At 46.6% G+C, this 25,878-nt stretch overlaps 2 protein-coding genes and 1 non-coding gene across 3 annotated transcripts; all 3 read right to left on the bottom strand.

The window, feature by feature from the left end:
* Positions 1-45: 45 nt before the first annotated feature.
* Positions 46-10,788, bottom strand: rab14l (RAB14, member RAS oncogene family, like). Its single transcript, XM_076164371.1, has 9 exons — positions 10,706-10,788; positions 10,483-10,625; positions 6,684-6,742; positions 6,297-6,350; positions 5,531-5,708; positions 4,922-4,988; positions 3,679-3,766; positions 2,787-2,817; positions 46-2,703 (listed from the first exon to the last, which is right to left on the bottom strand). Exons 3-9 carry the CDS (start codon positions 6,733-6,735, stop codon positions 2,526-2,528), a joined length of 648 nt encoding a protein of 215 aa, XP_076020486.1. The 5' UTR covers positions 6,736-6,742; positions 10,483-10,625; positions 10,706-10,788; the 3' UTR covers positions 46-2,525.
* Positions 10,789-19,432: 8,644 nt separating this feature from the next.
* ddx54 (DEAD (Asp-Glu-Ala-Asp) box polypeptide 54) lies at positions 19,433-25,656 on the bottom strand. The gene is made up of 20 exons (XM_076164115.1): positions 25,399-25,656; positions 24,787-24,913; positions 24,528-24,598; positions 24,238-24,426; positions 24,078-24,127; positions 23,909-23,950; positions 23,681-23,776; positions 23,471-23,592; positions 23,120-23,181; positions 22,782-22,913; positions 22,468-22,678; positions 22,199-22,330; positions 21,890-22,111; positions 21,724-21,797; positions 21,432-21,644; positions 21,104-21,252; positions 20,894-21,007; positions 20,582-20,689; positions 20,358-20,458; positions 19,433-20,266 (listed from the first exon to the last, which is right to left on the bottom strand). Exons 1-20 carry the CDS (start codon positions 25,513-25,515, stop codon positions 19,965-19,967), a joined length of 2,634 nt encoding a protein of 877 aa, XP_076020230.1. The 5' UTR covers positions 25,516-25,656; the 3' UTR covers positions 19,433-19,964.
* On the bottom strand, positions 25,215-25,286 carry trnac-gca (transfer RNA cysteine (anticodon GCA)). Its single transcript has one exon. It is a non-coding gene; the product is annotated as a tRNA-Cys (tRNA).
* Positions 25,657-25,878: the final 222 nt, after the last annotated feature.

The raw sequence follows: 25,878 nt of genomic DNA, 5'->3' as shown, positions 1-25,878 counted from the left end.
TTTTCTTTTCCTTTGTAAATATGTTCTTTTTTTGTTTCCCCCTCCCCCTCTCCCTTTATGTGATCTGTGCCCTTCTAGCCTCGGTGCAATTTTTGTTGCAATAAAGTACAAAAGAGTTGTGCTACTTGAAATACATGGATCATGTTTAATACACTGCATGCCTTATTTAAAGTTGTGTAACTTGAGTTGTGTAACTTTTTTTTGGGAGCTGAACGTCTTCATATTCACATTCGGTGACACTTTGTCGTCTTGTAGTTGTGTTTTTGTTTATATTTTACAGGAAGTTACTCACCTGGACTTCCTTCCTCTCATCCAATAACATGAGAGATACAAGCCAAAGAATTAGACAAATCAAGAAAACGGAGCAAAAACACCAACTCACACAAAGCAAGAGGTTATGTATAATTTATTTTTTTCTGTCTAGAGTATTTTGTCATTATTAAAATCAAAATGTCAACATTTTAAAATCATATACACGCAAGAACGCATTTAAATGTTAGCACAGCTCCTTAAAAATTTATACATATGTACGTTTTTTTTTTTTTGTACTTTGTGGACAGACAAAAGCAGGAAGTGGTCACTCAGACTGCAGAGAGAGAGAGAGAGAGAGAGAGATGGTACACAGGATAAAGGAAGACCCAACCCGCCAACTTCCAACAATAACAAAAACCAATGCCCCCCTCCCCTCCCCCAAATTAAGACAGCAATGCAGGCCCCTCCCACGCAGAGGAGGATGGGGTGGAAAAACAGAATTCCATAAATTCAACACAAGTGTCCCGTTCTCCACTCCAAACACAGAAAATGAGAGGAATCGAGCCTTCCGCGGGGCATAAATACTAGTTTGCACGTAGCCTCTCTTCCTCTCACCTCCACTGCCAGGCTTCAGTAGTGTGATGGGCGGGGGGGGCGCGTGTGTGTGTGGGGTGGGGGGGGTCTACGTGTCTGTCCGTTTTACATACATTTATTCATAGAAACTATGTTACAGAATTTCCCCCCCAAGCATGAATTACAGGCAAACCCAACTAGCACATCAACTGTACAGGTCTTGGCCGAGCCGGCGGATCGTTTTCTAGAACCCTTTAAAAGTAGCGCGTTCGTCAATACCGATAGTTAAAGAAGCGATATGTACAGCTGTCCAATCAGGGAATCACTCTGGTACAGAAAACAAAAAAATAGAACTGATAATTTTTATCATATCGTCGGGGGTCAGGGGTCGGGGTCATGCTGCTTGGTGCCGGACTACAGGAAGCTGAGGAGGTAGCAGCCTGATGAACAAACAGGTCAGCTTCGGGGGAGTGTTATACGTGTGTTTATAGAGCCAGACCGCTTTCCCCAAGCAACTTCTATGACATCACCACCTGACACGATGACGCTATTTCACCCATTCCCATTTCCACAAAAAGGGAGGGCAGACTTCATCAGGAGGAGGAGGAGGGAGTCCAATGACACCACGCTTGTGTGTGTGTGTGTGTAGCGAGTGCAGTGGAACAGTGAGATTAAACAGTAATAGTAATAACATGAATTATAATAAGGCAACAAACGATGACAAAGAAAATGCTGGTAAGGACAGACTGTTGGATATGAGCTGGGAGGGGAGGGGCTCTGAGGCGAGGCGTGTGTGTGTGTGTGGAGGAGGAAGAGGGGGGCGGCAGTGCAAAGAAACCGATAAGAATGAATCTGAGGGGAAAACAGAAAAGCTGTGTTTTTTTCCTTAAAGTGTCATTTTAACTTAGTCAAAAAAAACAAATCCCCATTCAACATGAAACACACACACACTTACACACACAGACATGCACAGCCACACACACACGCAAACACACTTGTGATCCTTCCTGTGATATCTCCTGTGATATCTCAGGCAGAATTCCCGGGATGATTCCTTCCCTCTCTTCTCTCCTGAGATAACTGAGGAACTCACAGGGATTTGAACTGAAAGCCACAGACGGGTTTGGAACCTGCGCACTCCTCTGACACACGCCTACGAGCCTCCACCTCTGTACTGCTTTACACTACTGTCCAATCCCACAAAAGCTGACAAAAAAAATTGAGGGAAAAGGGAGAGAGAGAGAGAGCGAGAGACAGACGTTGGGGGGTGGAGGGAAGAGCCGATGACGTAATGCAGTGTTTATGTATCATAGAGCTATAAAACCAAAAAAAAAAAACAGTCTTTGCTTGCCATCATGTGAAGATTACAACTATCTGTGTGAGGTGTGTGTGTGTGTGTTAGTGTGTGAGAAACTACATCAGAGAGGGAGGAGGCAGGCTGGTGGAGCGGAGGGACGCGAGAGGACACAGACGCGGTTAGAGATTAACAGAGGTGGACAGATGGAGAGGAGGAGGAAGAGGAGGGCCACAACATCAGTCCTTGCTCCTGGTGAAGGTTTGGACAGTGAATGTGCAGAGGTGGAGGAATGTATGAGGGACGGCAGAGGGCGAGCAGGACAGACAGACGGACAGAGAGAGAGAGAGACGGAGAGGGAGAAGGAGGGCGAGAGAGCGAGGGTGATGGAGGTTTTGCTCGGTTATTAGCAGCCGCAGCCTTCCCTCTGGGGCTGTGGTTCGCTGGTTAGCCGGCCTCCCTGAGGGGCGGAGGGCTTGTGCTGGACCCCGGACTCGGCGGCGTTCAGGTCCAGGCTGCCGTCTTGGATGTTCTGGTAGATCTTCTTGGCGGCTTCCAGGAAGGCGTCCTCCACGTTCTCGCCCCTGAAACGGAAGAACAGACGTGAGGCAGGAAGAGAGGGAGGAATCTGACTTGCGATGGCTGGAGTGGCGGGGTGGTGTCTTACGTTTTCGCACTGGCTTCCAGGAACAACAGACCTGTAGAACACACACACACACACACAGAGACAAGACGATGGAGTCAAGCAGTGTCGCCCAGTACTCACATACCACAAATACCAAGTCCTCATCTACCCTCAATCTAGATCTCCGCTCACTTCACTCTTTCCATGCCGCCTCCTCCTCTTCCTCTGCTCTACCAACCTTCTCTTTTCCCGCTGGAGTTCGACCTCAGAGACTCATTTTTGTTTCCATAATGAATCTTTTTTTGGGAGCCCTGTGATTATTCAGTGTAGATGAATGAGCCTTTTTTCCACTATGGGGCCACTGATTCCTCCTCTGCTGCACCCAGAGCCAAGCTGACCTAAATGAAGCCCAGACCCCAGTTTTAAGGTCAACTTTACAATATTCTACTCACTCTTCTGAGCAGAGCCGGGGTGCAGAGGCACCAAAAAGTCCAAATTGGATGAGATTTGTTCTTTTGCTCTGGTTTGCGTCACAAGCGATTAATTTCTCTAATGTTTTCTAAACCGTCGCTCATTCAGCGTGCAGGTAATCCATCAGGCAGTTGACAGAATGTGACTTTAGTGGGTCGATTGAAAAGTAGTGAGCTTTCACAGGAGTGGAGTGTGTGTGTGTGTGTGTGTGTGAGAGCGTGTTGCTGCCGTCAGTCCTTGCAGATCAGCTATGAGTTATTATATACGGGGGGAAATGTACTGATTGTTTGCTCAGCCCGCCCGCCCGCCCTCCCTCTCCCATGAGGTGAGCATTGAATGGAAACACCCGAGCTGCACAGAGCCGTGCCAAAGCAGCTCGGGTGTTTCCATCGGGTCGGGTCGGTTCGCCAGCAGCAAGGGAGGAAAGAAAACACCCAAAAAAAAAGCTCCCCGCCATGCTTACCATTCTCCTCTGCAAACTGCTTGGCCTCCTCGTATGTGACGTCCCTCTGGGCCTCCAGGTCTGCTTTGTTTCCTATGAGAATGATCACCTGAGGGCACAGCGAGACAGGGTGAGACAGGGTTAGACGGGGTGAGACAATCCTGCCGACTGTCTGCCAGAGGGAGAAAAATGGCTTTCAAGGCCTCTGCGCGGCTGATGAAAGCCCTGGGGGGGCGACGCTGCAGCTCTTACATTACCAAGCTGTCCGCCAGGAGATCGATTGAGAAATATACGGAATAATCAATGCTTTTATAACTGCACACTCGGCAGCGCCCCTGGCAACAGAGATGGAGCCGTGCTGCGACGATGTAACACAATGACTGTTCCAGCTGTAGCAGAGGGACGATCCTCCGCTGCTCGTGTTCATCCTGAGCCAGCTCTCTACGTGTGTCCTCACCGGGTCAAACATGAAGCCATCGGCAGAGTGTATTGCAGTGTTTATAATGGCCGACAGAGGGCGCCAAAACCAGGGTTCTAACTGATTTTGACCATCAAATTTGGTTTACGTGCAGGCTTATAGTATTTTAAAGTGTTTCTACCAATGTGGCGGTGAGAGCGTGTGTGAATAATGCAGGCAAAAGAAACAATACGCCACATGCATTGAGTTAGTAATAGTCAAATATAAATGCTTGAATACAGGGCATGAGCCATGAACTGACTCAATAGTGACATCACATGGCCACCCTCAGGTACTGCAGCAGCAACTTTTAAGTCATCATTTCTATTCCTCCCCTGGGCTTCATCAAGAGAAGATGATCTCATATTTACAAGACAGAGTGGGTTGTGGGTACGACGCCTCCTTTAAAATGGATAAGACCATTACAGCTGTGTGGTTATTGCAGCTCTAGGAAGAAATGAAGCCGAGTGAAAACACCTGGATATAAATAAACTTCCTTCAACTTCAAGAAAAAGTAAATAGTAATCACATCCTGCTATTTGATTTGAAAATCGGTGTGGAAGTGGAAACAGACACACAGACTCGTTCGGTAAATGGGAGGAGTATGATTGAACGCTAATCATATTTACAGAGGAATCTAATTTGAGAAATGGAGGAGTCTGGTAGGAAGAGACGGAGAAAGAGAATGACAGAGGAGGAGGAGGAACGGCGGGTGAAGGATGAGGGGGAAAGAAGAACGAAAATGTGCCACTGACGTACGTGTGTACGTGTGTGTGTGTGTGTGTGTGTGTGTGTGTGTGCGCTTACAGTATTGGGGTTGGTGAGGTTTCTGGCGTCAGTCAGCCAGCTGCTGAGGTGGTTGTACGTGCTTCTCCTGCGTTACATGGACACACAAGGACACGGCAGTTACCACAACGCCAAGGAAAGACAAACACCTGCGTCACAGTCATCGATTCATTAATAACATCGTGGCCTCTTCCGACCCCCCACAGACGCATCCGGACTGCGTTCTCACAGGCCGGAGGTACGAGCTCCTGTGAACTCCATTTACAGGCAAATTCAGTTTCTTCATCTTCATCCTCAATCCTGACAAACCTCACCGACTAACTGCACCTTGGAATCTGCTTCGGGCCACGTTCCACACTTTACTGTAATAAAGCCACACCCCTCAGCTACAGGATATGGAACTATTATCTCTGCGGATGGAAAACGCACTTATCAACACACTCGACTCGTCTCCTACCTATCAGCACTTTAACACTAAAGTAAACAAATGACCTCAACAATTTAGGTTTCTGTGACCCTAAGGACTTGGTTGGGTGTGGACTGGACAGACAGAGTTTATTTTAGCAAGCCACTGGGCAAAGCAGTCCTTGTTTGGTCAGGAGGGAGGTATGGGAGGGCGTCCCGGTGTACCTGGTGATGTCATAGACCATGAGCGCCCCTGCGGCCCCGCGGTAGTAGGAGCGGGTGACGGCCCTGAAGCGCTCCTGTCCCGCCGTGTCCCAGATCTGCAGCTTGATCTTCTGCCCGCTCACCTCGATTATCCTCGTGCCAAACTCCACGCCGATCGTGTGGGGGCAGTCTGCCATGACTGCGGAGGGAGAGAGGGAGAGAGAGAGAGAGAGAGAGAGCTCTGTTTGCTTTTTCGCACTCAACATTTGCTACCAGTAACCACAGTGAAACATCTATACATTTGTTGTATACACATGTACACACACACACACATACATACACACACACCTCATCTGCATTGTGAGGCAACAGCAGGTGCATCAATTATCAATCACACTATGTGGAGTAATCAGATAGATCATTCTCCTCCGACATCTGGAAAACAGCGAGTTTCTTTCCAACTGACATTCAAAACCTTTCATAAATCCCTACGTGTGTGTGTGTGTGTGTGTGTGCAGGATGTGATCGAGGACGGATGAATGAGGCATGCAGCATCTGGCTTGTTCATAGTGGCACTAAACAAAACAGAGCTGAATGCTAATGGGAGGCTGCAGCTGACTGGCACACAGAAGAAGAGCCTCTCGCTGCAGAGCCTCACACTTCCGCTGCTTTCATGGATCTAAAGAGATTAAGGCACTCCGGTGCAAACCAACACACACACACACACACACACACACTGAGACACAGTCATAGATTGAAGAAAGGTGGAGGTGAGGGCGGCACTTACATTTCTTTTCTGTGAACTGGTGGAGCAAACATGACTTCCCTACTCCCATGTCCCCTGTGGAGAGGAAAGCTCAGGTCAACCATGAGAGGAAGAGAGACACCACAAGCCCGCAGAGAGAGAGAGCTTTTATTACTTGCTGTAAATTCTAACAGTGGGGGGGGGGGGTAAAATGGTGCAATGTCAGAGAACGGGTGCCTTCAAAGTGTACTGCTAGTTCCACTGCACGGAGACCATGGATAGGCTGGTGACGCAGCAGCTGCCATGTCATGTGACTGCATCTAATTGAAAACTAGGGAGCTTTAGATCATATACACGAGCCGGCATCTGGGATGGGCTCCGGGCCTGCTGGTGACGTGTGTGTGTGTATGTTTTCCGTGGCTCACTTACCGATAATGATGTATTTGAAAATGTAGGAATAGTTGTACGGTGCGGTGGCCATCTTGGCTCTGAAAGAGAAGAGAAGAAGACGAAAGTGAGGTTAGAGCATCCAATACTGTGTGAACATCATCGGACATTCTTTAATTTCACCCCTCACATCGGGCATCTATGGTGCTGTAGCGCTTGGATTGACTATTATCTCCTGCAGCACTTGAACTCAACATGGAACACAAGTTGGACCAGTTACTCACACACACACACACATACATACACACACACATCCTCTCTGTGCCTTGAGGACAGTTCATAGTCTTTGCTACATTATGAGCACAGAACACAAACATTAAGTTGTGTATAGAGGAAGAAGAGGGCTGGAGACAAACGAGCCTACACGCCTGTAAACCAAAGGCTCGAGTAAGCGCCTGCGTCTGTCTGCACAGGCTGTAATCCTGTCAGTGTGCAGCGAGGCCCCGCCCCTCATCTGGGCGCCCTTTCAATGAAGCCATAAAAATAAACAAAACACCACACTTCCACAGCGGCTATAAATCAGTGCGTAAACAAACACACACACACACACACAGACACGATGACGCCATTAAAACCTAATAAATCCGGAAAGCATCAGTGACAGCCGGAATCTGATTAAAGATAGGAATAATATGTCCGCTTGTGTTTCATCATGAGCTCAAATGCAAAAAAAACATCCTGCAAGGACAAAATAAGGAACTAAGAATATGTTGCGGTTGTAACTGGGAAGTGGAATTACCTCATTTCCTTCAATCTCACATAGGAGGACATGGCTGCTACTCTTGTGTATACATATGAGTGACTCAGCGTTAAAAGATGATCAAATTCACTCTTTGTTGTTGCTGAATAATGGCTGGCATGATTCAAGTTTGACACCTGGGAGTGGATCCTTTCAGTAGTCTGATGTTACTGTATGATTCGATTCAGTTAATGCTCTGAGGAGGGCGCCGGGTTCCTTATACAGTCGGGCAGAGACGGTTTGTGCAGGACTCAGGCTCGGTCTCCGTCGTCCTCTCCATCAAAGGACTCGAGACCCCCTGACCCGCGCAAGAATCGGACACTCAAAAATCCCACACATGGGAGTCTGGCAGCACCGATCTGCAAAATGAGCCGCTGCGAATTCCCTCCTTCTGTCTCTGCAGCTCGGCGAGGTCATTCAATGCCGAAACGAGGGGAGAGCATGAAGGATTAATAAGGAAAGGGAGCAGAAGAGGAGTGGGACAAAAAGTCTTATGACACAAGTGTAGAGGAGAACAGATGCTGATGTGACAAAGATCCAGAGTGTGTGACTGCACTGGTGCTGCTTGATTTGCTGGTGCTGCTTGATTTGCGATGAGGTGTCACCTAAATCACTGAGTGTGTGAGAGAGAGAGAGAGAGAGAGAGAGAGAGAGAGAGAGAGAGAGAGAGAGAGAGAGAGAGAGAGAGAGAGAGAGAGAGAGAGAGAGAGAGAGAGAGAGAGAGAGAGAGAGAGAGAGAGAGAGAGAGAGAGAGAGCATCTTCACGTCTCACGTGTTGTGTTGTGTTCAAGCTTAAGTCTGCGATCTAATTAACAACCAACTGAAGATGCAGGATTGGAGCTGCAAACTGACCAATAATCAATTATCCATAATTGTTTGAAGAGCAATTATAAATGGAGTCGTCACGGTTCACCTTAATAATGGCATTTCTGCTACTGACACGACGTAAACAAGCCGATGTTAACAACACGGCTGCAGGCCTCCGCTGTGCTGGGCCCCGGGAAAGACTTGGCTCAAACATACACACACACATACACATGCACACACACAGCTCTGCAAACCCTGCAACATGACCTAACACTTCACCCAGATAGGCTAAGCTGCTTCTCCATGTTAAAGCTGCACTTATGAATAGTAAAGAAACAACAAGTGAATGGATTGATAGTAAATGAAGACAATAACATTCATCACTGTAAAGTGTTGGTCTTGTCTGTTTCTGCATTTGTTGCCATTGCTGTATATAGAATGAATGGATGGATGGTTGTGGTTCTTGTAAAGATGACATCAGTATGTTTCCAGTGTGATTGATCACTGTTCATGCACCAAGTCTGGATCTGAAGCTTTGTTTAAACCTGTGAGAGCGTTTCAGACTGAAGTGGATGAATTTGCATCTTCCACTTGGATTCGTTCCACTCTTTTAAATCACCCGTATCCACTTCCTCCCCAAAGTTTGGAAGCAAAGCAGCTGGTGGACAGATCACACACACCGGCTTTAACCTTTCAATCCCATTTGAACCTTTCCAGGCGTTTTCTTTCCTCCTCCTTCCTATGCCGCCTCTCGTCACATGACCCTCATGTGACATCTCTGGTCCCAGTGTGAGAGTTTGCAGTGTGCTGGGAAGTCAACAGATGAAGAGGTGGAGGAGGGGAACCAAACAAAATGTGCTTCAATCTCTTTTCTTCTGTGTTCATTAAACAGAATCAAATCGGTGGAGGAGAAGGAGGGCGGCGTCACGGCAGCATGTGACCAGACTGCAGCCTCAGCACTTCACCCCGACACCCTGATGGCTCCTCCACACAGAGGCCGTCATCGCCGCTTTTCCTCTCTCTACGCCCACTCCCTATACTGATGAGGATGTCCAACAACAGGAACTAATGACACATCACACACACACACACACACTGCCCCCACACACTGATCAGATCATGTGACTAGTGATCAGCCACATCAACAGCACAGTGTGAAAGGGCAGCACAGGTGCAGCAGCCTGTCGCACACACACCTTCAGTTTAACTATTTTCACTGAGCTAAAACACATTTGATATACAACTGAAAAACAAATAATGGGGCTGGGTTCAAGTTTGAGACCACGTTATGAAAACGTGAAATCAAGCGCACAGAGGGGAGGCTAGCACTGTTAGCACAAATTAACGTTCAGTCTCTAATCCTGCACTGCCGCCCGTGTTATTAACTTAATACGCCTGAACTTAACACCTCAATACAATACACACATAATGATAAGAGGCGCCCGAGGCAGTAAAAGACAAACAAGTTTATGTTTACAGGCGACGTGACGCCGTAACGCTGTCTGTTAGCTTACGAGTGTTGGCTTCGTTAGCACAACACCCGGCACAGTGACAGCTCATGTTCCGTGTGTTCGCTGCTCTCTATTAGCACTCAAGCTATCGATACCCGATCGCAAAACAAAAACAAAATAAAGTGTCCCCTGGTTAATCACTTAGGTGATCCGGGCTGATAACGATCACGGCCCCGAGATAAACAAATGTGACAACCGAGTTAGCTCGAGTTAGCCTCCTCACCGTCATATGTTGGCGGAGATCAGCGGGGCTCCTTGCCAACAAATTGCGTTTGTTATGATCGCCTTTATTAGCGGAGGTATATCGATCTATAACTATGTCACTGACATCGCTGTTACACAGCTGATCAACCCTGTGTGTTGAACTTTACATCACATCTTTTCTAGCTAACGGCAGCTAAACATAGCTTTAGCATGGTATCTTCCTAGCTGGGAGCAATGATCGGCTTACGGAGCTTAAGCATGTCAACAATAGTTATCGCTGTGCAGGTTAATGTTGTTGTTACACTGATCGTAAAACACAAGGACGTCTTGTTTCCAGGTGAAAGCAACACAACCATCAACCATCAGTCACACAGGTTAGCTTCGGTGGCTAACAGCGACGGGCTAGCGTCAGACTGTTCCGAGTATCTCCTTGTTATGATCGCAGCGTCTCCAGATGTGTTTGTTGTTGCGTGTGTGTGTGTACGAGTGTGTTGAGGTGTTGTCATGAATCAGTCCTTACCGGGTGTGAGGCGTTAATTAGAGCTGTGCGGTTCAGATCTATTGGAGAGAAGCTAATGCGGGTTATCCTGTGGCTCAAGTCAGAGCTGACTGTCCAAGATGGCTGATCGCTGCACAGGGTTTCCTCCGCTGGATACAATGGGCCTGTGGGACAAAGAGCACGATTAATACATCAGCTCATGCGGGCCGTTTGCGCCGCGCACACCGGCACTGCGCAAACTCACCTGAGCAGGTGTGTGTGTGTCGCTCCGTTTAACGGGCCGGTGAAGCGTTTAGTAGCGACCAAACGCTGCAGCAGACGATGACATCATCAGGCGAGATCTTTAAAATGCAGCTCAGCATGTTTTCAGCTTTTTGACGTTGTTGTGTTGTAGTTTTCACACATTTACAGATACAAGTGACGATTTCAGGTTCATTCTGAGGTAACTGCGTGGATATTACACACCCAAGTGCAGTTTTATTGCCCGTGTCAGGGAGGTGATCCACGCAGGTCAAACTGGGAGGAGACCACAGTGTTGGTACACATCAGGATCCCCCCCAGGAACATCTCGGTAAGAGGAACATCTGGGCTACTATCAGCTGGGTGAGCAGGAGAATATGGATGGCTGGAGGTCAGGTACTTTTCTGTGTCTGTACAGGGACATTACTGATACATTTAACACCAAAACAGTTACTTTGTGTACTTCAGACTACAATGTTGCTAACTGTACCGTCTCCTAGATGAAATTTCCTTGATGTGCAATACATTTAACCCCGTTTATGCTTTAATAATGATTCCACTTTCCTCCAGCCGGCAGCTTGAGGTCCAATATTCAAATCCAGGTTCAAATATGCCAGATTGGATACACATTTGGATCTTACTGCCCAAAGCTTTTTGATCCTAATATCTTCTTCCACAACCACTTAGCACAAGGCTTCTACACAGTATGCTATACATGCTGGTGTGTGATTAGTGTATGGCAATAAACTCCATGTATATAAGTCATAGTGTGTTGATTTAAGATAATAGAATTGCTGTAAACATGTAAGGAAACATTCAACGCACAAAGGCTCTGCTGAATAATATCATCATGAATCACAGGAGTTGTAGCTTTTATGGTTCTGTTTACTGTAAAATGCTACCACAGTGTTTTATATTGTGAATTATATTCTATTGATTCATTGTTTGGTGGGGACATCTTCATAAGGACAAATACACTTCCATTTCCTTTTATTTTGTAGGATTTAATTTATGATGTGGTGATGATCTAGCAAACACTCCTGTTTTTTTTTCTCTTAAAAATATGAAATATTTTAATATCGTAGTTGACAACATTACATGCATTCAGTGTACAGCATTAGAATCATGAATACAAAGCACATGCTGTTCACTTAATAAGCATCGCCTGAACTGAGCAGCAAAATAAAAAATAAGATTTGTTTTGCAAAGTAAAGATGATCACATAAGATCTTGATAACAAAATGAACTCCTTAACTGTGATTAATTGCTGTTAAATTCACAGAAACAATAAGTGTGATTTCATAAATAGACATATTAGACTTTATAAAACATAGACATACTGTAAATATATGAAGGGGACATATTAAGACGTTATAAAACTGAAGTCAGTGACTTTATCCATTGCTGATATAAACAATCAGCAATGGATAATTTATTAAAAATACTTTATGCACAGAACTCATAACTATAATAAAGATTTTCCTTTCATGGCACCAAATAATACCCCAAATATTCCATCAACTAAGCACTGACAACTTCAGCAGTGTTTAAAAGAAGTATTTACATTATTTATCTTTAACACTGTGACAAAAGCTGCGATCTGAATGTGCTCGCCGATCGCCACACAGTAACATCACACCGTGTAAAACTCACCCAGCCCTTAACACCAACGGCCAAGAGGACACAGTATTGATTAGTTATTTACAAGCTGTTTATACAAAATGTCCATCTGAGTTGTTGTCTCCTCGTTTTCTCTTTCTTTCTTTCTTTCTTTCTTTCTTTCTATCACAGCAGCATTCTCAGCAGCAGGAGACTGGCCGCTGCACAGAAGTAGTGCATTGTGTTGCACTTCCAGTAGGGGGCGTCGTTACACAGGTCAGAGTCACAGCAGTGGATACGCACCCCTGGCAGCTCTTGTTGCTGGCAGTGTCTAGATGTGGCACAACCGCTGGTCAGGACGATACCCAGGGCCGCTGAAAGGGGGGACATGAGGAGACACAGACGGGCTGTCAGAGGAGACTGATGAGTTGCCGGTCCGCTCAGCAAGAAAAAAGGCACACGTAAGCAACAAATACTGCAAGAGTGTAATTAGAAGACGCATGTTCAAGGCACACACCCCTAGAAATCAAGGACTGGAAGTACTGAATGTGCAAGTTCATTTGTAATATCAGGAACTAGACTTAAATTTCGTGCCAAAGCGAATCGTCACTTATGTCAGAACTGTCACTGTGATTTATAGTTTGTGAGCTCCCAACATCTGAAACTAAGATCCTTACTTTGTGTCACATCATTTTAAAAGAAGGGGAACCACGTGGATAGTTTCTCATTTCTACCCTTAGCTGACCCTCATTTTCCAGTTCCCTCTTTTGTCTTCCCCTCAAAGCCAAACTGCAGCCTGACTTCTTCATCTTTCCATAAATGTGCTTTTTTCATGTTAAGACCGATCATTGTCACACTGTTTCTTGTGATTTTGTGGGTATTGCGTAACCAATGGCAGGTTATTGGACAGATGTCTGGCTGAGGACATAGTGGACTAAGACTAAGACTTCCCCCCACATCTGTTATGTTTGGGTTTTTTGAGGTCGCATGAAGATTAACAAGTGGACAGGCTCACAAATCACTACAGCCGCCGCTTTAAGATTTAGATGTCTTATACTTGTGTCACACAGGCTGTTGTCAGTCGTCTCTTGAGTTGTCTCAGTTGTCTCACTGATTGAAGGGGATAAGGTGATGATGAAAGGTGCCTCATCAGCCGTTTAGACGTGTGACAAAGGAAACAACTGGACTGTCTGCGCTTCTGTCAGCAGAACTACTCGGCGTGCAATAACCATCTTGCCTTGGTGAAGAGGTTTACTCACTGCTCTCTGTCTTGATGCAGAATCGGTGTTTGAAACCTTTGTGCGAGTGGGTGCAGGTGATGACTTCTGGGTTGGAACAGCCCACGTCCACGTACCTCTGGCCCTGGATGATGTTGCAGCCATAGCACTGCAGCCCCTGGACTGCAGAGGGAAGAAGGGGACACACAGTACAATACAGTCCAGACTGACGTATTAGTGTGTGACGCCACTTGACATTTATTCAAATACAGGAATAGAGATGACTAATTAGAGTAATTATGGCTGCGTTCGTCTTTAGTTACACCAGTGTTTCTGCTATTACAATATACTGGAGTTGTAAGAAAGCTTCCCAGTCAACAGGGTTCTCCAGCAGTGAAGTGAATAGAATGTTGATAGTTTGATATTGAGTGTAGGATGAGATCGATCCCCCAAAGCAACAAATCCAAAAATTATCTGCTGACTTTGATTTAAAGTATAATCATCTTCATATGAACAGGAGAAATAGACTCTCTCCTCTTCCCTTCTCTCCTCTTCTCTTCAACCCTCAAATCCACTAAAAAGAGCTTGTCCATGAACACATAAGCCCTCTCACACACACACACACACACACACACCTGTGCTTGGACTACTACAATCACACACACACACAAGGTGGAAGATCAGCTTTGGCTGAAACCAATCCGCTCTCTCGATCCGTGCAGCCCTGGAGCACATAGAGCCGCTCCTCTCTCTCTGCCGCTCTGTTAAATAGCTCCACCCAAAACTGAGCAAACTAATCCTGGGCAAATGCTCTTACCTAAAAAAAATCACTTTAGAAATTTGCTGAAATCAATGTGAAGGCTCTCAGGGACAGAGAGCACATGGGGCCGGGGCCTCAGAGCTGCGATGGTGATGCATTATCATTAGCATTACAGTGAAAGCTCTCATAAATACTGTAGTCTTTCATTACGGCCCAGCGATGGATGGAAATGAAAAGCAGGGGAAAGTCATTTACATTTCAACAATGTGATGTTATGAAAGTGTGTGTGTGTGTGTGTGTGTGTGTGTGTGTGTGTGTGTGTGTGTGTGTGTGTGTGTGTGTGTGTGTGTGTGTGTGTGTGTGTGTGTGTGTGTGTGTGTGTGTGTGTGTGTGTGTGTGTGTGCTGAGACGTGGTTACACACTCATGAAACATTGAACAGTTGCCCAGTATGAGCATTTATCAACGTAATGAGGCCGCATTGGAAACACATTTAGCTCAGCATAGTACAAAGCTGTTAATTGTGACCCGCCAGTCCGGCTATGATCGCAAATAAGGAGGAAATATGATGATATTACAAAGCAAATCAATATGTATATTGTATTATATATTTTTAATAGCAGAATGCACACTGTGCTGTAATTGTATTATATTTTTCAGCTTATTGTACATTTAATATCACAGATCATGGGGCTCATATGGCATTTCAGATATTTGATACAGACACATTCATGATATCGATATGCATTGCCTATTTTATGGCCTATATATTGATTGATTGAGTCACCAGGTTGTCCAGGTGTCCCATCAGAGCTCCCTCAGGTGAGACATAAACATAATAACTCCTCAACATATAAAAGAACCCAATTTTCCTTTGTTTGGCCCCCGAGTGGAACAAAGGTTACGCTTGGAGCCGAGCGAGGTCAATCGTTACGACTCTATGGGGAAATTTACTTCACCACCTATGGCTATTACCTACTGTAAGGCATCATAGATTTGAACTCAGGGGTCAATTACAGGCAGAACAGAGGCAGTCCTTTTTTCTATCATTCTTAGGCTCTGATATTTAATTTTTTGGAGGATAATCTGCTGATAGTCTGCCGAGAGAGAGAGAGAGAGAGAGAGAGAGAGAGAGAGAGAGAGAGAGAGAGAGAGAGAGAGAGAGAGAGAGAGAGAGAGAGAGAGAGAGAGAGAGAGAGAGAGAGAGAGAGAGAGAGAGAGAGAGAGAGAGAGCATCTTCACGTCTCTCTTGATGTCTCAGAAATACATCACACATTATGAAATTAAAAGAGCTGAGATGATGTCATTGATCTTTTCCTCACCTTGTGTCAGGAGCAATGCCCAAACCGAGATAAATCCAAGCCCATACACCAGCCAGGTGTGTAAAGTCATGGATGCAGCAGCACAGCAGTGGGGCTCAGTGTTCCGTGCTGGAGGGGAAAGTCTCTGAGGTTTTTCCCAAATATTCCACAAAGACAGGGATGGGAATATTAGCAGATTTTCCACTTTCCCCCAAAAAAAGAAGCCCTGATCAGACCCACACTCTCTCTCTGTCTCGCTCTCTCTCCAGCCCAGCCTGAGCGAAATGCACACACTGACTGACTGAACTGCTCCAGGGAGAGAGAGAGAGAGGGAGAGCGGAGCGAGCATCCAGCCAGCCAGCCAGTCAGGTCAGCAGCCAGCCAGTCAGGGAAACAGAATGAGCGGAAGGAACTAAATAAATGAGTGTCTTCCTCAGCGGTCTTCCTCACGAGCGGGAGAAGCTCAAATGGAACACACACGCACAACACACAACAATCAGGATTAATTCCTGATTGATAATCCATTGTTTCTAATAATAGTCCTATCACAATGTGTTAAAAGCCCAGAGGCTAAATGGGATGGCACACTGAGGACAGTGTGTGTGTGTGTGTGTGTGTGTGTGTGTGTGTGTGTGTGTGTGTGTGAGAAGGAGTGAGAGTGCACAAGGTGCACACGCACACACACACACACACACACACACACACACACACTGTCCTCGGTGTATCACTGTGCTCACACACTGTGTGCAGAAAAGTCGATCTAATCAAGAATTAAAGAGTAAATCCTTCTCTGAGGCTGTAATGCTGATGATAAGGTAAAGCTCGGTGCTTAAGCTCTCATCCCTCCAAACCCAAACCCACATATGGTTCAGTCTGACTGAAGGCTGCCAACCACTGATGTCATTTGTATTAAGACATATTTTCAGTGCAGTGTTGAGATTTTTCCACATAGGTGTTCATTATAACGCCAACAAAGCCTGATATTGTCATTGAGGTTCCTCTCTTCATGCCTCTCTGATTTGCCACGCCACACACGCGGGTGCCTCCTCTCTTCGGTAAGCATGTGCAGCTGTGAGCAAGTTGTCTCTCTTCTCTGTGCTTTCGTTCATTCGTGAGTCACTGTTGGTGTGTTTGTGTGTGAGTGTGTGTGTGCAAGTAAGACAGGATGAAGAGAAATGCTTCCATTGCAGCGTGCGCTATCTGAGTGTCACACACGCTGGGCATGAGGATGCTCGTGTTGGACAAGCTGTTTCAGCCTTAGTCGATATTCCCATTTGTGCGTGTGTGTGTGTGTGTGTGTGTGTGTGTGTGTGTGTGTGTGTGTGTGTGTGTGTGTGTGTGTGTGTGTGTGTGTGTGTGTGTGTGTGTGTGTGTGTGTGTGTGTGTGTGTGTGTGTGTGTGTGTGTGTGTGTGTGAGAGAGAGTCAGTTGCTATCCTAAAGACATTTCATCACCTCAGCTCTTCCCTTAATGTAACCCTTTAAATTAAATACCCTAATAACACCACACACACATTTACATTTACATTTTGCTGAGCTGCTCCGTCTGGACTGATAAAGCTGTGACAGAGTGAAGCACGTACAGGAGGAAGAGGAGGTCCAGCGTTTTACCACAGAGCTCAGTCACGGACACACTGTATCTTAAGTCACACAATGGCTTCTTCAAATTCCCTTTAAATCCCCTGCAGTGGCGACTCTGGCGTGACACTGACAGGACTAGAGAGGCCTACAAGGATGGATTTAAATTCTTGATGAAATTGCAATTAAGGCAGCAGAAGACGGAGCCGGAGGCGAGCAAAGACGAAAAGGAAACAACACCAAATGCATGAAAAGTTAATTCAGAGCTGTGGGCTTTAAATAGTGTTGTTGGACGGATAGAAGATGGAAGTGAAATGGCCTTTAAGTCTCCTTATGAACCGCAGCCCACTGAGTTCCCTCCAGTGTTAATGAGCACTAATGCAGAACGCAAACCTCTATACGGCAGAGTTTCTGAAGGATAAATGCAGCTTAGGGTGATAATAAAGCAAAGCGTAGTACATGCAGAGGGATGTGGTTCGGGGGCTTCTTCACTTTCCCCTTTTCCCTTTTTGCAATTTTGTCACACGTGCCACCATTATCGCCTTAATGCTTGTCACTGCCTGTGCGATTAGCGGCTGAAGACTTGAAAGGGAAACTGCCTCTTGGCACCCAGAGTGCCAAGTAATTGAAAGTTTGCCTCTGCAGTTTTACACCAAAGGCAGAGCAAAGCTGGATTCTCCTTATGCGGCAGAAAGGAGGCATCCCAGGAAAAGGCTCAGCTCCACTCTGCTGAATGTAAGCACTTGTGCATTTTGCTTTATTGCCCTTTAAATCACCGCTCCCTGGCTCAGTCCCAGTCCCTTATTTGTTTCACAGTTTTTCCTTTTTTTGTGAGTTCATGCACATGACATCTAGCATAATTGCTTGAATATAATATAATAATAATAATCTATGCATACATTATACTCCAGCAACGTATTCAAACATTCATTAAAACGCTCCTTGTTTCCCACAGCATTCTGCTCTTCTTCTCTTGTGCTTGGCTGCCCTGGAGCCCCTGAGGTGAAGCTCCTGGCCCCCGTCACCATATGCTGCTGTCACTGTCATGTTCACGGTGCCATAACAGCCCCAGTGGCTACCAGACCAGACTGTGACCCCCCCCCCCCCCCTCTCTCTCTCTCTCTCTCTTCATCTGACCCAAGAGCTGCTGTCTTCCTCTGCAGGTTATTGATCCAGAAGAGACCAGAAAGGAGGATGAACTGGTCTATTAGGCTCAATTAGAACACAAGAGTAGTCAAGTTCTTCTGATATGTCGGCCCGTTACACACACACACACACACACACACACAGATACACATGACAGCCCTGCCTCGTGAATAATAAGCATGCACCAGAAGATGAATTGCCCGAGCACAGGTATGGAGATGAGGCAGAGATACAGTAACGTGTTTTCTTCCTGTGTGCAGAGAGAGTTGAGACGCTGGCAGGAGCTGTGGAGGACCGACTGGACCGACGCAAATCAGCTAAGTTTATCTGAAACAATCCCCATCCTCCCTCCCTCCCTGCCAGCCTCATATCTTAATCCTCCTCTGGCTCGATGACTCAAATCACCTTTAAAAACAAAAGCTGATCCCATAGGTGGCTTCCTGCGAGTCAATCCAGCCGTGAATGGCAGTAGCTCCGGAACTGTTGCCATGGTATCGGCTTATTTACTTCAAACAGCGGAATAAAAAATGTTTTGGCTGCCGTATTAGTGTCAGTGTTATCATCCAAAGGACACATTTCCTCTGGGTGATTTAAAGAATTAAACTGTGTGTGTGTGTGTGTGTGTGTGTGTGTGGTTTTGAACAACTGAATGCTGAAAGTTATTGAAGCTGGAGACTCACTGAGCGTCTAAGCCTGACACTTGCATGGATTCCTCCTCTTATCTTGCCAAAATGTCCTAAGAAATCATTTTTATGCAAACCTACATGGGGGAACACCTGGGAGGTTAAACTCAAACAGACATAATTCTTATTCTGAGCACATTGTGACGTTTTAGTGCACAACTGCTGCTTTATTTGAACAAACTCCTACGTTTAATCTGCTATTCCACGCGTTTCCTTCTCTGAGCTCGCAGGACGGCGTTACATAAGTGCCAGACGAGCACCATGACGATTACATTTGAAGCTTGGGATCAGATTATGGCTGCACGGTGAACTATCACTTCATAGGAATAAGATTAAAAACAATCTGTCAGAATGGAGCCGTGTGAGGAACTCCAGCTCCTCCTGCGGCTTCATGACCTCACACTTTGACTTTTCGACCTCCATTTGTTGGAATAACGTCTCATTCCTCCTCTTAGTCTTGAAGAATTTGTTGCGCAAAAACAAATGTGTCTTATTTTCATTTAAACCATTTTATTCTTTGGTGACTGTAGGAGTTCATATGTATACAATCTGAAGTAACATGACATCATATGGGTGTGGCAGAGATGTGTGATAATGCAATTGGCCAATTATGTCATTAACAACTGTGACATCATTCCTGATTGTTTTGCACCTTCCAAATAAAAACAAAAACAATAAGCAACAATGAAGACGTGACACAAAGTATTGCCCCATTTATGTCTGTATTTTGCACTTTGTTAATAATATAGTTAAGCTCAGAAATTAGTAGATGAACGTGCAGAATAAGAAAGCTCAGTTTGTTTAAATCATCCTGCTGCTGCTCCATGAAACGTCTCGACTCCTCGTCTCCTAATCCACCATAGAGGGGCAGGAGACTCCAGGAGAGCAGAGACTTTCTTATTCTATGTTGGCGTGTGTTGCAGGATTATGCTCCGCCATAATCCCTCCACCATTGTTCTCTCACTGTCTCCTCCTCCTCCTCCTCACAGCCTCTTCCTCATCTTGCCCTTCTTCTGGTCGCCTCGTCCGAAGCCTGACTTCTTGATCTCCCCGACCCACTTCTTGTTCTTGCTGCGGATGTTCTTCAGCCCTCCGCTCTGCAGGAACTGCTGCTTCTTCTGTTTCTTGCGCGCCCTCAGGATCTCATCGTTGGTCTTCAGCTCCGAGCGGACTCCTCGCCCGCCGGCCGCGCCGGGCCTGGCCTGAGGCCCTGAGGGGCTCTGGAACCGGGAACCGGGATGACCGCGGCCACGACCACCGCCACGACCACCGCCACGACCACGACCTGGGACAGGGGGTGACAGTATGTGTAAAACTGAAAACAACAACAGGAAGGTCTTCTAAATCTAAATCTTTGTCAGAGGATGCTCTCATACCTCCTCCGCCTCTCCTTCCTCCTCCTCTTCCTCCCGCTCCTGATTCTCCGTCTGAATCATTTCCGTCACTGAACCTGTATTTCTTCTTCCACTCATCATAACTGAATCGCTGTCAAAGTCTTAACAACTTCACAATGGACCCACATCCTGCAGTAATTGTATACATGATCAACAATAACAGTGATGAAGAGCACATCGACAGACAGCTGCTTGATGAAGGATACAAGTTCTTCTTGTGGTTCTTATTGACCATCTGGCCCGTCTCGAGTCTGATCCTCTTCTTCTGGTCCTCCTTTCCTGTTTCTCGGACAAACCTCTTCCTCTTGCGGTCCCTGCAGAGGCAAAGGAAGGACAGATTAGGATATGAACAGGAGGGAAATCTCAGGTGTGTGTGTGTGTGTGTGTGTGTGTGTGTGTGTGTGTGTGTGTGTGTGTGTGTGTGTGTGTGTGTGTGTGTGTGTGTGTGTGTGTGTGTGTGTGTGTGTGTGTGTGTGTGTGTGTGTGTGTGTGAGAGAGAGAGAGATGAAGAGTTTCACCATTTCATGACGTTTTTGTGCTGGTTGAGCCGCGCTCCCTCGTCTCCCATGAGGTCCAGGACGGCTGTGGACGCCTGCTGCTCAAAATTGGTGCCTTCGCCGCTGAGACTCAACCTGGCGCCGCCCAGGACACAAAGCTCCAGTTATCAACACGCCACAGGTAAACACTTTGACTCAGGTCTGATCTACCTTCTCCCTCCTCTTCCTCACCCTCTCTCTGAGTTGAAGTCTTTGGGCCTGTAGGGGATGTAGTACTCCTCGTCTTTGCCCGTCTGTCGGCTTTTCTTGCTCTTTTGCCGCTCGTCGCCATCTTCCTGCTTGTTTCTCCTCTTTCCACCTACAACCTCTGAGAACACCCCCTGGTGGAGGAATGCAAGAACTTCACTTTATAAAGATATTTTTCAAATTTGTGCCTGTGTCCCACATACATGTTTAAGTACAGAGCATGTCTTCAATAATTAACAATCAGCTCTTCATTCCTGTCTTGGTTGTATTTGGGTCAGTTGGACATACGATCAATCCCCCCAGAGTCTCGTACCTCGAGTTCCTCCTCGTCTTCCTCCTCCTCCTCGGGGTTTGTGAAGGAGCTGTCGGCTGTGCTCGGTCTGACGGGATGCTGCAGCCGGCTCTCTGTGGCCATGTCCTCTCTGCGCTTGCTGAACTTGTTCACCAGCCTCGTGTCCTTTGACCTTTTGGTCCGCATCACCTCGCCGGCTGTCGTCTTGTTGCTAGAGTTGATCTCAAAGATGGTCTACGAGTAAAAAAGGTTTAGATGTGGAATAGCAGGATAAGGCAACGCGTAACACAAACTGTATTATGATGCAACTGACCGATTTGGATCTGTAGCCCTTGATGGCGTCGACCATATGTAGGCGCTCCAGTTCCATCGACTCCAAACCGGAGCCTGAAAGACAAGAGAGCGGGTTTTAGAATCCTACAACACCAAACACACACATCCGATGTCACTGTCGTCTATTAACTGAAACCCAAACACACCGAGCAGTGGATGGACGGCCATGCCGGACAGATCTGTGTTTTTGACCCGTCTGACGGACTCGGGCGCAGGGGCGGGCCTGGACTTGAGGTACTGCTTGTAGCCGTTCTCTGAGATGCGCTGGAGGTTCTGCAGGTCGAGGGAGTTCTCGTGCGCCGTCATCAGATGTGAACCTTCGTCGTCCAGGATACACTGAGGGACACGACCGCACACACCGTCGGAGTCTAAAAGACAGAGAGAGAGAGAATGTGTCTACAAATCAATCAAATTCCTGAGCATTCCAGACTCGGCAGGCGTTGTGTGAAGCCGACCTTGCGTGTGTTCGAGTGTTGCGAGCTGAAGTGGTCTTCCGAGGAAGAGGTGAAGGTCGTAAACATAGGGCATCTCGTCCGTGCAGATCATACTGTAGGCTGTGCCACTGCGGCCGGCACGAGCCACACGGCCTGATGGGAGAAGACGGGGACAAACAAATAATTAACGCTTACAAATCAGTTAATGTTCCCTTATTGACTTTATCCTTTGACGTAACAGCAGATTTCAGTTCTAATGGGGTCATTTTAGGCTCGTTTCTGCTTCTTACCGACTCTGTGCAAGAACAGTTTGGCCTTAGAGGGGAAGTTGAAGTTGATGACGTTGTCCAGCAGGGGGATGTCTATACCACGAGCGGCAACGTCTGTCACCAGCAGCACCATGGCTTTCCGATGCACAAACTTCCCGATGTTGATCTTCCTGGCGGTCTGATCCAGGGCGCTGTAGATGTAGGCGCACTCCACGCCTTCAGACAACAGCAGCTGGAGCGACCAAAGAACGCACATGAATCAATCAATCAATCATCAGTTGATTCTGGGGGAGACGCAGAGAGCACCTGGGACGATTGTGGCGGGGCGTCTTTACCTCCTTCAGGTACTCCACGTGGTGTTTGGTGGCGACGAAGACCACTGTCTGCTCCTGAGGCTTGGCCACGTTCCTCAGGAGGTGCAGCAGCAGCGCCGGCTTGTCGTCCATGCGCAGGTGGAAGAACGACAGCTGACGGAGGAGAGAAGAACAAAGAGAGAGAGAGCGAGAGCGAGAGCGAGCCAGATAGAGAGAGGTGGAAAGCAAAAATCTGAGTTGGTTGCCAGTTGGGTTCATCTTGAAATCTGATTGTTTTTTGTCTACAAAATAAAATAATAATCATTTTCTCTGCTAAAGTTGCTTTTAAGGGTCATTGGCGAGCGGCTTCCTTTCTTTACCTTGATTTGGTCACTGAGCTTTGAATCCACGTCCAGACGGAGCAGCACCGGCTCTGTCAGTCCTAAAGACAAGAAAGTCGATAAGAGTCGGCGCGAATATTCAGCAGACCAACTACGTGACTTATATCGTGGCGTCACTATGACAACTGAAACATTAACACTATTTTCCTTGTCATTTTAAAAATCAATTTGAAGCTTTGACAGAAACCAAGATCAATTGTGAGGCGTTCAGGGAAAAATGGACAGAAATGTTATTTTCAAACTCTATACCATAAATCTTTATTCTTTATAAAACATTAAATACAGAATCTGTGTTGTTGTCTTTTGAATGTGTTGTTTACCGGCTCTTACCAGCTCTGGCAAACTCTACCAGCAGCTTGGGCAGCGTGGCGGAGAACAGCAGCGTCTGCCGGTCGTCTGGGAGCCTGCGGATGATTTCCTGAAGCTGGTCGGCGAAGCCCATCTCAAACAACCTGCGGGCAGCGGGGAGCGATCAACCCAGAGTCCAATCTGACCAAACACGGTGCGGAAGACGCCACGGAAACGCTTCGGATGACTCACCTGTCGGCCTCGTCAAACACCACGTACTGAACGCTCTGCAACTTCAGGTTCATCTCCGTGATGACGTGCATGAGACGACCGGGTGTGCCGATGATTCTGAGGCAGGGTGAGAGAAACGGGTGACGGCATTTCTACCTTCATTACAGCGTAGACATGTGATCAGAGTATCTAAACACAGTGACTAACACACCTGCAGCAGTGCGTGTGCCTGTGCGTGTGTGTACTCACATGTCAGGATTTTCATGCAGAGCAGCAAACTGATCGTCCATTCTGCAGAAGATCAATAGTGTTAGAAGCCATTCCATTGTGTAAGATCAATACATTTATGCAGTGAAGTGACACAAATCAAGATGTGACATCTCTAGAGTCACACACACACACACACACACATACACACCTGTCTCCACCAAGGATCAAGGCAGTTTTGAGTCCGGTGAATCTTCCCAACTGTAAAGATCGGGGAAAGTGATCAACATCTCCAGAGTCAGAGTGGAGCCACGATTCATTTCAAACAGAAGAAGAAGAAGAAGAAGAAGCCTAAAAGGATCAGGTCTGACCTCTTTGGTGAACTTCATGGTCTGCAGGGCCAGCTCTCTGGTGGGGGTCAGGATGAGGGCCCGGGCTCCTGTTTGGGCCTGAGGGGCCTTCAGCTTCTCAAACATGGGCACCAGGAAGGCGGCCGTCTTACCACTGCCGGTCCTGGCCATGGCTACTACGTCCTTACCATCCAAAATGAGTGGAACAGTCTGAAGAAGGAAGAAGATGATGAAGAGTTAGCATTGGGTATGAAAATATGGCGTCGGTGCTCACAAACATGCAGATTAAAGGATCCTGGAGTGCCACTGACCTTTCGCTGGATTGGAGTTGGGACTTTGTAGCCTTTCTTCATGATTCCTTTATACACGGGATAACTGAGACCTGAGATGGAACACAAGGCCGTCAGAGAACACAGAGGTTTGGAGCTCAAAGGTGGACATCTGAGGAGATGTTGTGGAGCTCTCAGTCATCACAAATATCTAAACAATGAGAGTTCTACTTGAGAAACCTTTGCTTCCTGATGCTGGGTGACAGTATCAGAATCAATGTAAACACCCAGTGGCTCTCACCCATAGACTGAAAGCCTCCAGACTTCTTCTTCTTCTTGTTCTGGGCCCTGACAAGCTCCCTGGTGTCCGGCTCCACGTCAGACAGGGGATCTGATGCAGCTGGAAACCGAGGCAGCTTCTTTCCCGTCTGTGACACACACACACACACACACACACACACACACCTTTCATTAGAATTCACTTAATCCTATGACAAGTTATCCAACTGAAGTCTTTATCTTTGTAAACATTGTAAATATGTCCAAATGTAGCCGTTTAATAAATATGTGTCGTGTTATTGCTCCTGCCATCGCGCTTAACGAAGGCACTAGGTTGTAATGTTACTCCCTGAGTGCTTTCCTGTCCCATAACCTTTGCTTCTAACCGTTTTTATGGACAGTTTTGCGGTTGCATATTATCCAGGATGTAATTCAAAATCCGAAGAAAACAGGGGGCATCCGGATTTGAACCGGGGACCTCTTGATCTGCAGTCAAATGCTCTACCACTGAGCTATACCCCCACACGGATAACACACTGACATAGTGAAATATGTCTCATCAGCCAATATAAAGCAGAATATGACTTTAATCCTTCATATGTTCTTTGTTTTATCTACATTAGTTATTTCTTACGTTTCCATCGTCTTTCATTCCAGCAGCGAGCTCGAACTCTCCGCCGTCTGAGTCCTCCGGCTCTCTGCTGGCTGTGTGCCTCTTCCTCTTCGTCATTTTCTTCTTCCTTTGCGCCATCGCTGTGCCGCACTTTCACTGTACTACTAATATAAAGAAAAGTAATCCAACTAATGTCCTAAACAGCTGTTGTCAACTCAACACACAACAACATAGCGAGCGGACATGTTGGTAACACGTGTGAGGGTTGTGTTCTTCTTCCTTTTCCGTTCGTTTTCACTGCTGGTTCATCCGACAAGAAATTCGCTACCGCCACCTACCGCTGTGAACGATGTACTACAGAATATATATTTGTTAAAACTAAACAGAAACGCCGGCTGATTCAATACTTACACCCAACCCTTAAACGAGCCTCCATCTTAGTCATTTCCTCGTTATTATTCATTTATGGACGGCAGATAAAGTTGCAGTTAAAGATTGTGT

Source organism: Genypterus blacodes, unplaced genomic scaffold (assembly GCF_046128005.1).
Source record: "Genypterus blacodes isolate CSIRO-AG114 ecotype Tasmania unplaced genomic scaffold, CSIRO-AGI_Gbla_v1 ptg000133l_1, whole genome shotgun sequence".
In the NCBI taxonomy this organism is placed as follows: domain Eukaryota; kingdom Metazoa; phylum Chordata; class Actinopteri; order Ophidiiformes; family Ophidiidae; genus Genypterus; species Genypterus blacodes.
Note: the sequence above shows the minus strand (reverse complement) of the source record. Positions and strands in the feature narration are given on the sequence as shown.